This window comes from Giraffa tippelskirchi, chromosome 3, assembly GCF_054371585.1.
Source record: "Giraffa tippelskirchi isolate mGirTip1 chromosome 3, T2T-mGirTip1v1.2.pri, whole genome shotgun sequence".
Taxonomy (NCBI): domain Eukaryota; kingdom Metazoa; phylum Chordata; class Mammalia; order Artiodactyla; family Giraffidae; genus Giraffa; species Giraffa tippelskirchi.
In genome coordinates this window covers 155878204-155890189 of record NC_137277.1, presented here as the reverse complement: position 1 = coordinate 155890189, position 11986 = coordinate 155878204, and the positions used below count along the sequence as shown (strand labels likewise).

Below are 11986 nucleotides of genomic sequence, written 5' to 3'. Positions count from 1 at the left end.
TTTGGGTGCCGCTGATTTATTTGGGTGATTTGGGGATTTGTGAACAGAAACTACGTCATACATACTTTCTCTCTCTTTCCTTCAGTGCCTTAGCTCTGAGCTAAGTATCCACTCAATAAATATTGTTAAAATGGATGAAATTAAACTCTTCAGGAAAGTGGAGTGCCTGCCTCTGGAGAATTGTTGTTTACCTATACTGTAAAAATAGCATCCATGCCCAGAAAGAGGCTTTCCCTAACAGAGAGCGACATCATTACCTTTGCTAGTCCTCCCAAGCATGACTCAAGCCCAAAGGGTTTAGCTATGTTATTTTTCTGGGTTTCTAGTCTATCTATAATAGAACAAATTTTCTCCCCAGAAATGAGATAACTCCTTAATGGATATGTACAAAGGGAGTTGATGGCCTAGTTATGTCATGTAAATAACCAAAAAGAATCTCTACTTAAAATTCCCTAATTTAAACAAAAACTTTTACATAGACTAATAGTTTTTGTTTATTCTCGATAAAGTTTGCATATTTCTAGAAATTAAAAATAAATCACTATGTACCAGTATTAACTGGTTGTATGACTTCACATCTTTTTTTGAATATTTTATAATTTGGCTCTCTTTTTCTGTGTATTTTATTTATAAGACTTCCTTATCAAAGATAAGTTATCAGTAGGTAAAGCAGTATATTACAGTGATAATAATACTTTTATATTACAAATTTTTATAACTCCATAGTATATAAATAATGCTTTCTTTACAAGTATATAATTTAGTTATTAATATTTTATCATTTCCCCCATTTTTAAAATATTCTGCAAAATTTGGCTTTATTTCACAAATTTTATTTCATCTGTACAGTTCAGGAATGATTTGCTAAAGGATTTAGGTACAGAGTAATTATTTCTGCATGTAAACTAAATTTATCTGCACACAAGAATATCTCCTGATTGTTCTTATTCTCCATGTATAAGTTATACCACAATAACGCCATAGGTAATAAGAATAAACAACAAACTAGATAAAAACAGAAGACTGATTCTTTGAAAGAATTCAGTTCCTGAAGTAAAACTCCTGACTCTGAAATAGATAATGTTTTATTTCTTATGTCAGATCATTTTCTGTATTACCATATAAATGGTAAACTATATGTATAAAGTTTCAAATCTATATTTTTAGAGGTTAGAGAGCACCAAAGAAAATGTTTTAAAGAGTCTAATTATGGAATCATAAAATTCTACAGGTAGAGAAGTTACCTTAAAGACAGATTTTTAGCTAACCTCTCATTTCACAGAGGAGAAAACTGTGGGCTCTTGTTAATGACCTGCCCAAGGTCACACATACTGGCATAGGTCCTCCAACTAAATACTGATGACATATAAGAAGTCTAAGCTACAAAAATGTATCAAGCCAGTCCTATATACTTGCCAGGTACCCATTATTAGTTTAGCTGATAATATATATGAAATACAAGAATGTCATCTGAAAGAAGTCCATGAAAGAAGAGCATATATCTATTTACAGAAAAATGTTAAGGAGAAACAATGCTTGGATCAGAAATTGAGATCCCCTCAACTTGCCTGACTTAGAAAATGCTACAAATTGTTGTGCAAACCCTTGTTGAAAATTCGTTCGGTCTACTTAAAAAAATGGATTGTTTGCTTCTCTTTAGGCCCTTTTTAGTGTAACAGGAGTGAGTTTTCAGAATTTATACCTTTGCCCCCAGATGTGGAGTATGACATATCCAGGGCTGTTTACCTTTGGCTGGGTAACATGCCCACCTCAGCCTGAGGTGCAGACACGCTGGAGACATGGCTGGAGAACCGCCTCCTTCCAATGGTGCTCAGGAGGTAAGCTTCTTGTTCACTTACCACACTGGGCATGCTGACAGAGTCATCTGAAAGGGCCAGAGAAGAGAGTGTTAGGAAATTATGATACTGACCAGAAAACCCAGACCAGCTTTGTACTTGGGTTCCATCCTTGACTAGAATACAATCTTAGGATAATATCTAAAGTTAAATTATCATTCGTCCCTTCATACAGATTCAAAACTAAGACCTTGGGAGCTTAAGAAACATCTTCACTGCTTTAATATAACCAGAGACTACACTCAGGACATTTCATGATTTTTAGATTGTTGAGGGAAAGACTATTTGAGGTATTTTTTTTCTGAAAAATATTTAAAAAATCTATAAAGTTCAGAAATAAAACTTGTTTTAATCTAATTTTAAAATTAGAAACAGACACTTATTTTCTCCATAGAAACTGAAATTCATGTATTCAAATCCATATGAAAATTAACTTTAGTATTGTATTTGTGACAAGACGACCTCATTCTAAGTGAGCTAATATTGTTTGGCATTGAACAAGAAACATATCTTGACTAACCTAGAATTTTCGTGAACTTATACTGCCATGTCATCTGACATCACTTATTTAAAATATCCTAAGTGGTCACATTTCTAGAGAAGTTTATTTCAAACCCAGAGATGAGTATATAAAGTCCTGAAATTTTTTAATTTGCTACATAACAACTGACTTGGAGTTGATTCTTGTTATAGAATGGTATTTCCTTTTTAGCTGTGTTCATAGAGTACAATATAATCAAATATGCCTTAAAAAACATGAAAAAATGTGGTAGGATAGATTGAGCTATTTCTACTAAGACCTTTCTGGGATTCCAGTAATTTTTCCTCCTCTTATTCAAACTCATATATCACTTAACACTTACTCCTTCAATATTTTTTTGGTGATTATATGCATTGCCTTCCATTCGTTTTTTAAAATTTTATTTATTTTATTGAAGTACAGTTGATTGACAATGTTGTGTCATTCACTCTTTTGTTAGGCACTCTTTATCAAAAAATGTCTGTTATCTCCTCTAGAAAACTCTAAGATTTTAGACAGCAGAGAATATATCCTTCTCATACTTCTTGTTCCTCACCTTGTTCCTTCTAGGTCTTAATACAGGTTTGATTGCTGAATGGAAATTTTGTTTAATTCAAAGGTATTAACACTCTAGCTTTCATATTGTATTTCATAAATTAATATACACCTACATCATATTGTCTTTGGGACAGTTGTGATTTTGAGAGTAGAAAGATTAGCAAAAGCTTGCATACATGTCAGTGTATTAATGTCAGCCTTTGATCAGTGCTATCTCTGTTTATGTCTTCTGTACTAAACTTTCCTTCCCTACTTCCTTCCTACTGGCTTGGTCATCCTCTAATTAATAAGGTTACCTGCAAAATACATTTAGCTCTATTAATGAGAGTTTGTTATCACTTACTATCATTTAAAAAAATTTCTGGGAAAGACTATTTCAACCATTAAAGAAAAATAGATATTACTTTAAGTTCTGGGCTATTGCTAGGACTTATAATGAATATGTGAACTGTTAATCCGTGTCTCTCTCATTTTGTTTTTTTGGTCAAGATCTTTCAAGATTTCCCTAATTCAATTTTAGAATTATTTCCATGAGAAATGATTTAGAAACAAATACGTCTGGAAGTTAGGTACAGGACAATATGATTATCACTTTGTCATCTACTTAACCCTGAAACTAAAGCTGGAAGTATTACTGACACGTGCTTTGACAAAGTAGTTACTTCTTTCCCTCACCTATACTTCCAACCATAGTAGGGTATTAAAGAACTTTCATTCATCTTAGTTAATTAAAATTCTGACCTTGACTCTAATTTACTTCAGAGTGGGGCTTTTTGTTGTTGTTTGGTACAGAGCGGCTCTGAGTAAAGGTCTAGATTTTGTTTTCTTAAGGCATAGACTGCACACTTTACTGTACAGGTTATATCAGAGTGACTTTAAAACACAACTGGAAAATAATTGATACAATTAAACTATATTAAATGACAGTGGTATTTAATGAAACTTTTAAAAACTATTATGCATATTTCCCTAGTTTTGTAACACCTAATCTTTAAGAAGCTCCTGGGCTGCCTCAGTGACTGGGGACACTTAAATTGGGTTGTATTCCCTCAAGACAGGCTGCTGGGTTTACGTTCTAGGCAATATTGCCAACTATTTTTTTCTGAGTTGTGAGCGTATGCCTTGCTCACTTTTTTCTGCAGTCAGGTCACGTGAGTGCTATTTTTATTTTTTTTTAAATATTTATTTGTTTATTTGGCTGAGCTGGGTCTTACTTGTGGCTGCCGCATGTGGGATCAAGTTCCCTGACCAGGGATCGACCCTGGGAGCCCTGCATTGGGAGCTCGGAGTCTTAGCCACTGGACCACCAGGAAAGTCCCATGAGTGCTATTTTTAAAAGAAACATTTTGGCTCTGCCACATGGCACGTGGGCTCTTAGTTCCCTGACCAGGGATGGAACCCTCGCCCCCTACATTGGAAGTGCAAAGTCTTAATCATTGGACCACCGGGGAAATCCTGTGTCACCTAAGTGCCGATTGATCTTCTAAACAAGATTGGCCAGGAAAAAGGAGAATAAATGCTCCCCTTAGTTCCTTAACCACAATTTAAATGGGTTAGTGGAAAGGTTGAATGCATAAACTCCTAGAAAATTTAGGGATCATTAAAGATTTGCTTTTTGCCTAAAATCCTACCAAATGACCAAAGATATCAAGGAATTTATAGAAAAGCAGGCATAAGATATCATGGGATCAGTCGCAATTCCATTTTAACTCCTTTTTTAAAAATGACCAGGGGATCAGAACTGCAAAAGATCAGAAAGGCAAAAATCCACCCAAGTCCTCATTTGCATGGCCAAGGTGTGTCACACATGAGCCCCACCACCTCCCCACCCCAGATGCTGCAGGTGACCTACTTTCCTCATCCTCCTCATCAGTTCGACTCAAGGTGTCCTGGGAAGCCTGCTGGGATGGCTCACTGTCCTGCTCCCAGACAGTGCCAGTACCCGTGTTGGAGCGGGACATGGTGGCCAGGCTCAGGCGGTAAGCAGAGGTGGAGGTGCCCACGGTGCTGATGGACGTCTTTCCTTGGTAAGCTAGCGAGGTTGAGAGACCAAAGAAAATCCATAGTGAGGATTTTTCTTGGGCGGGTTGGAGGGGGCGCGTAGTATGTAGCATGTGGGATTTTAGTTCCCTGACCAGGGATTGAACCTGTGCCCATGCATTGGAAGCCAGGAGTCTTAACCATTGGACCACCAGGGAATTCCCAGGTACTTGGAAGAAAACAAATGCTAGCTTCAAACTCTTCACTCACAGCTTGTATTTTTTAAAAGAAAGGTCATTTAAATAGTGGGTCTGCCTGCAATGTGGGAGACCCGGGGTTCGATCCCTGGGTTGGGAAGATCCCCTGGAGAAGGAAATGGCAACCCACTCCACCATTCTTGCCTGGAAAATCCCATGGATGGAGAAGCCTGGCGGGCTACAGTCCATAGGGTCACAAAGAGTCAGACATGACTGAGCGACTTTCACATACATACATAGCAAACAGAATTGAAAACGTTAAAAAAAAAAGAGTCGGCCATTGATGTAATTGAATAGTTTTCTTGCAGGAGCATAATATCTCTAACAATAAAAAATGCTTTGATATTGCAGCCTCTCTCATTGTTTTCCAGTTTCATTTTCCAAGGCTGGCTGAATGCAAATTCATTTTGAGCTGAATTATAGATATCAACTTGATCAATTTCACTGATAAATGTACCTCATACCTGACACAAGCATACAGAAGTAATAGACATATTGTCTGAAAGGAGCCATGCAATCAAAATCAGAATACATAATTAATACTGTGTTCTTATTCCCCTTTTCTGGAGATTACAATAAAACACCCTCTTGATTCTTTGTAATATTATTTCATTATAAAGCAGAACATTTGAATGGCCTTGTGCAGATTTCATGAAGATTGTATTTGACAAATTTTTGGTCCTTAACACATTGGCAACAATAGGTTTCAGAAAGACAAAAAGCCACATGTATAAGAATATTCTACTTATAGGTGATGACTGCCCTCTAATGGCAGAAAATGATTTATTTTCCTTCCTTAGTAACCTGAAGTTAATATAATTAAAAAGTAAACAACACATTCCCAAAGAAAATCTTTTGAATAATGTAAAGAAAGTAACTCCTAGCCCATCAGTTTTGATTCAACCCTCTCTCCCTCCGAGTCATGAAAAGTTAAAGACTTTATTATCAATCATACAGACCCAGTTTTAAGTCCTCTCACAGTTGTCATTGTCTTTTTGTGTAAGTTATTTATCCTCTATTGAATCTTCATTTCTTCTTTTTGTAAGCAGATTTTCAGTTACAATTTTGCAGGTATTTGTGTGGATTAAATGAGATAACATCTGTGAAATAATCTACCATATAACAGATGCTCAATGAATGTGAGTCCCCTTTCCTTTTCAAAAAGGAAACAAAAGTACGAATTAAAGTAAATTTTTCCCCCCAGCTAAGTCTTCGAGAAAAAGCTGAACTACCAAAATAAAGACTGAAAAATATATTAGAAAAGGAATAAAATTAAATTCTTATGATACCCCCTTGACTTGCATTGTTGACAGGGATGACAGGGTCAATACTACCAGTTGTACCAAAATGGCTAACTCATACTTGGTTCCAGAAAGAGCAGTGACTTATAAAAAGGAGCTTTCTTGGTTCTACTAGTCAAAGTCAAACCATCCCATGCATACTCACCCGATCCACTGTGAACTGCCTCTTTTAGAATTTTCAGTTCACTATTGAACTCAGCAATGAGGGAGCTCTTACACAGAGGGCGTGGAATGAAACGCCGCTCTAGCTGGTCAGCGATGTGCTGTCGGGCAGAAAGCTCTTCATGGTTCTCTGCTGGTTGGGCCAGAAGCTGAAAGGAAGGCATAGATTTTCCAGTCCTCAATTTTCCCATCTGTAAAATGGGCTAATAATTGTATTGATTTCATAGTTGGTGGTGAGGATTAAATAAAGTAATGCATATGAAGTTCTTAGAACAGTGCTTAGGAAGTGCTTAATCAATCCACTGCTTTGAATCATGGCCCCCAGATATCAGAAATCAGGCATGAAAAGAATAAAAAGAGTAGATGAACACTGAAGGTCTCAGAGGAAAAGCATGCTTTAACTATCTCATTTTTTTACATATTTATTCAAAATCAGGTCACAATTATGCCACCAAAGACAAGTGACCATTCTTCAGATCATTCTATTGGATCAATTTTTTTTTCCTGGAGAGGGGGTAAGAGGGGAGAGGGCAACATTTTAAGATGTTAACTAAGCTCTTACTGTAAAGGTATTCCCCAGAGGGATACTTGTCTGGGCTGATTTCATATCAAGCATGATTTTAACAGGTCCTCCTGACTAGCAATAGCATCTCCCCCAAGACTGCTGCTGTCATTTTGCCTTAAATCTGGAGAACAGCACGTCCATGGGGCTTGTTACTTCCCAGAGGAGAAGCACATAGCGCACCTTGCACTGGATGAAAGGGCGCAGGAGCACGAAGATGGGGATACGGGTCCGCACGATGAAGTCCAGGAAGTCCCACAGGGCCAGGCCTCCGACCTTCCGCAGGGCCATCTCCTTCACCTGGAGGCTCAGCCAGTACCATTGGCTTCCGAGCTGCCTCTCAAAGCAGACGAGGATCACCTTCAGCGCTTCATACCAGGAAAAGAGAAAACTGAGTCTGCACACTTGTGCCTCAGAGGAACCCTGCCCACATCCAGCTGCCTGCATCCTCAGCCCTCTTATGCATCAGACAGTTTTCAAATTTCTAAACTTTCTCCATGTTTCCAAAATCTTCAGTGTACTCCTGAGTGAGTGTTCTGACATAAAAGTAGGTATTTGTATAGTAAGCATGTTTTGATTCTGATTAAGAGAACACATATATCTTCATTAAGTGATTTAACTACTATTTTTGAAAATACACACCGAAGCAATTCATAGAACTGAAAGGGAAATGTGTTATAAACATGACACATAGCTAATATTTTGCTTTCTAAAAGTTTTGTCATAGTGGCTTTATGGTAATACCAGCATACCACTCAGATCCGAAGATAAAATATTTTCCTTTTTTTCCCTTTCAGCTTAGAAATAATATATCTTTCTCATTAGAACTAAAATCAATCCATGCAGAAATGCATAAAGTTAAAAAAAAGAGTCCTTCCCCTTCCTGACTCCACTCTAAACTGCTCCCCAGAGTAAACAATAAATGTGTTTGAGTAGATTCTTCCAGAAAAGAAAACTCTATCCTTCCACCCTCGCCTCTCATCATGTCTATTACTAAACCCTATGGGATTTCTTTTACAATATCTCTTTTCTTCCAGATTCTGGCAGCTTTGTTACAAACTACATTTTAAAATATATTTTTAGGAAGCAGATTTCTCAGTGTGTCAAGACAAACCAAAATACTGTAATGACATCAAAGATTATGGTGGGGGCTTCCTTTGCCACCCCAGCTCTCCCCCAAGGGTCTCCCATGGGGCAGTCAAGGTAACCTGGGTTTTGTTCATCATGTATTAAGTCCCATCTCAACATCTAGAAGACACATAGAAATCTAAGTCCTTAAAATCCTCATAAATCACCATTACCATCTACTTCGGGCATTTCTAGGGGGAAAACTAGGGTATATAACACAGAGAAAGATGTGGTAAGATTCTTCCTTCCCCATCTACTCACTTCTATTACTCTCCCTTGACGTTGCAAACACATGAACAAAAAGTAGCATTCCTCTAACCCTACCCTGATCCTGGTGACACTTCTACTGTTGTGTGCCTCTTGGCCTTCTTTGGATTTCTGCCTTCCTGCTTTCTACCTTCACTGGCATCAGCCCAAAACAAGCAGAATGCCAAAGGGCTCAGGGATTCTGGTGATGGATGGATTCGATTTGAAGTTTGGTCCTGCCACCAAACAGTGTGACTTGAGGTAAGTTACTTAACGTTTCTGCGCCTTTGTCATCGTCATTTAGTTGCTAATTCACATCCGACTCTTGTGACCCCATGGACAGTGGCCTGCCAGGCTCTTCTGTCCATGGGATTCTCCAGGCAAGAATACTGGAGTGGGTTGCCATTTCCTTCTCCAGGGGATCTTCCCGGGCCTTAGCCTCTTACTAAAGTGAGAACATTTATTTCTTTGAGCTGTTGTGAGGATTCAGAGTGATGATAATGTAAAGTATAGAAAACAGTGCCCACTAAGTGCTCAAAATAAAGGTAAAACTAAATTTAAAAGAGAAGTCCAGTAGCCTGGCCAAGTAACCAAATAATCTGCCTTCATTAAAAAGGCAGAAAATGGAAAAAACAAAGAACCCAATCAAAAAATGGGTAGAAGATCTAAATAGACATTTCTTCAAAGAAGACATGCAAATGACCAAAAGGCACATGAAAAGATGTTCAGCATTGCTAACTATCAGAGAAATGCAGATCAAAACTACAATGGGGTATTACCTTATACCAGTCAGAACAGCCATCATCAAAAAGTTTACAAATAATAAATGCTGGAGAGGGTATGGAGAAAAGGAACCCTCCTATATTGTTGGTGGGAATGTAAACTGGTATAGTCACTATGGAGAACAGTATGGAGGTTCCTTAAAAAAAAACAAAAATAGAGCTACCAAATGATCCTACAATCCCACTCCTGGGCAAATATCCAGAGAAAGCCACAATTAGAAAAGATACAGGCAGTCCAATGCTCATTGTAGCACCATTTATAATAGCCAAGACATGGAAGCAACATAAATGTCAATCAACAGGTGAATGGATAAAGGAGATGTGGTATATTTATACAATGGAATATTACTTTGCCATAAAAAAGAATGAAATAATGCCATTTGCAGCAACCTGGATGGACCTAGAGATGATCATATTAAATGAAGGACGTCAGACAGAGAAAGACAAATATCATATAGTATCACTTTTATATGGAATCTAAAAAATGATACAAATGAACTTATATACAAAACAGAAAGAGACCCACAGACATAGAAAACAAATTTATGGTTACCAAAGGGAAAGAGGGAGAAGCATAAACAAGGAGTTTGGGATTAACATATACATACTACTATATATAACATAGATAACCTACAAGGAAGTACTACATAACACAGGAATTCTACTAGATATTTCATAATAACCTATAAGGCAAAAGAATATGAAAGAAAATAGATATCTACATATGCAGAACTAAATCACTTTGCTGACACCTGAAACTAACATAACATTGTAAATCAAGTATAGTTCAATTAAGATAAAAGGCAGAAAGTGGACAGAACTGAAGATAGTTACTTGTTAAGTGTTTCCTCCTATCCCTCTGTTCCATGTTAAGGCTTCTTTCTCCAACATCCTCTGCAATCCCAAACCTCATGCAGGGCTCTGTACTAGAGTCTGGATTTTATCTGAAACCTACATTCTTCTGCCTCTGGCAACCAAGTCCCATGCATGGGCAGGCCCTGTGCACATACAGCCTTGGCCTCTTTTTTTCATTTTCATTGTCAATCATATCACTTTCAGATAAATCCTTTATGATGCAGTCCAAACACCTGTACCCACTGCCCCACAACCCCCAACATACTCCAAACTCCAAGGACCTGTTTTTACCGTTCTGTCTGCTTTGGTGAACTGAAAAATGTCAGGCAAGATGTTTTCAGCTTCCTCCTTTTGAGATTTTCTATGGCCAGTGCTCCTTAGTCTCAGTGCTGTGGCAGGGGTAGCCTTTTCTCCCTGGCTTAGGTAGTTCTAGTCAAAGAGTAGCTTCTGTATTCAGTGAGTCAGAAGCAAGTCATGGCAGTGGGAAGAGGTAACAGGAAACCAGAAGTAGAGACTGATGCTTTGTACTTGCTGAAGTGGTTTCTTTAAGGACTTTCTGGATACAGGTCTTTTAAAATACTTTTTGAGTCAAGGAGGAACATAGCTAAGTAAGTTATATATATATATATATATACACAAACATATATATATATATATACACATACATATACATGTATATACATATTTTGTTATTCAGCTGCTCAGTTGTGTCCGACTCTTTGCGACCCCATGGACTGCAGCACATAAGGCTTCCCTGTCCTTCACCATCTCCCGGAGTTTGCTTAAACTCATGTTCGTTGAGTCGGTGATGCCATCCAACCATCCCATCCTCTGTCAACCCCTTCTCCTGCCCTCAATCTTTCCCAGTATCAGGGTCTTTTCCAATGAGTCAGCTCTTTGCATCAGGTGGCCAAAGTATTGGAGCTTCAGTTTCAGCATCGGTCCTTCCAATGTTTACATACACATATATATGTGTTTGTGTATATATCTCTATCTATACCTATTTCTATTTTCACTTCTCTATTTATTGAGAAAGAAAGAAGTACCCACCTAAGTACGCTGCTTGGCTAGTAGACTCTGCCAGCCCTTCCTTGCGTAGGTCTTTGCTTGCATCCCCTGGGGTGGAGCAGTGAGCAGGGGAGCTCTCCAACATAAAATTCTTGCTCCTGGATGTGCTGATGATCCGTGGAGGAAGGAGCACATTAATGACCGTCTGCAGTAGCAGCTGCACCTCGGGCTGTTCCAGCCATGGGCTGTCTGAGGGGCAGAGTTTGGAAGGAGGAAGTGGAAATAAAAGCAAGTCACAAGGCAAACTTTCCACATTAGACACTGAAAAATTCAACTCTCTTTCCAATTCCAAACTAGAACATCCTAGAAATTCGAGTGTCTTCCCCATCAAGTATAGCTTCTCCTATGGACAGAAGCAGCGCTCCTGGTACTGGGTGTCTCCTCCGTAGTCAGCACCAAAGGGTCCCTGTTCTTAGCCAAATCTCCCGCTTACCATTTCAATCTCCTTTTTTTTTTTTCTGTTCAAATACTCATAACACACTGCCTTTACATTTGAGATAAACTTTTCCTAAAAGAAAAAATCCCCCCAAAAGAAAGAGTAATGAAAACATATTGAAATTTAATGACGATGGCAGGATTTATGCTAAACCTAGTGTCCATAGGTTATCAAGTCCATTTATCTCTCAATTCATATCATACTGTACTTCAGGTAGTCCCATTTTCATAATTGAAACAATGCTCTCTTGATTTTTGCTATCCTGAAATGATGTT

At 38.1% G+C, this 11986-nt stretch overlaps 1 protein-coding gene across 3 annotated transcripts in view; it reads right to left on the bottom strand.

Moving 5' to 3' along the window:
• UNC80 (unc-80 subunit of NALCN channel complex) overlaps positions 1-11986 on the bottom strand; it is a 207337-nt gene that overhangs the window by 11710 nt on the left and 183641 nt on the right. For all 3 annotated transcript variants that reach the window (XM_081582692.1, XM_081582691.1, XM_081582693.1), the window contains 5 exons: positions 11258-11464; positions 7380-7564; positions 6618-6783; positions 4787-4966; positions 1747-1885 (listed from right to left, as the gene is read on the bottom strand). In XM_081582692.1, coding sequence (XP_081438818.1) covers positions 1747-1885; positions 4787-4966; positions 6618-6783; positions 7380-7564; positions 11258-11464 — 877 coding nt within the window. The remainder of the gene's footprint in view (positions 1-1746; positions 1886-4786; positions 4967-6617; positions 6784-7379; positions 7565-11257; positions 11465-11986) is intronic.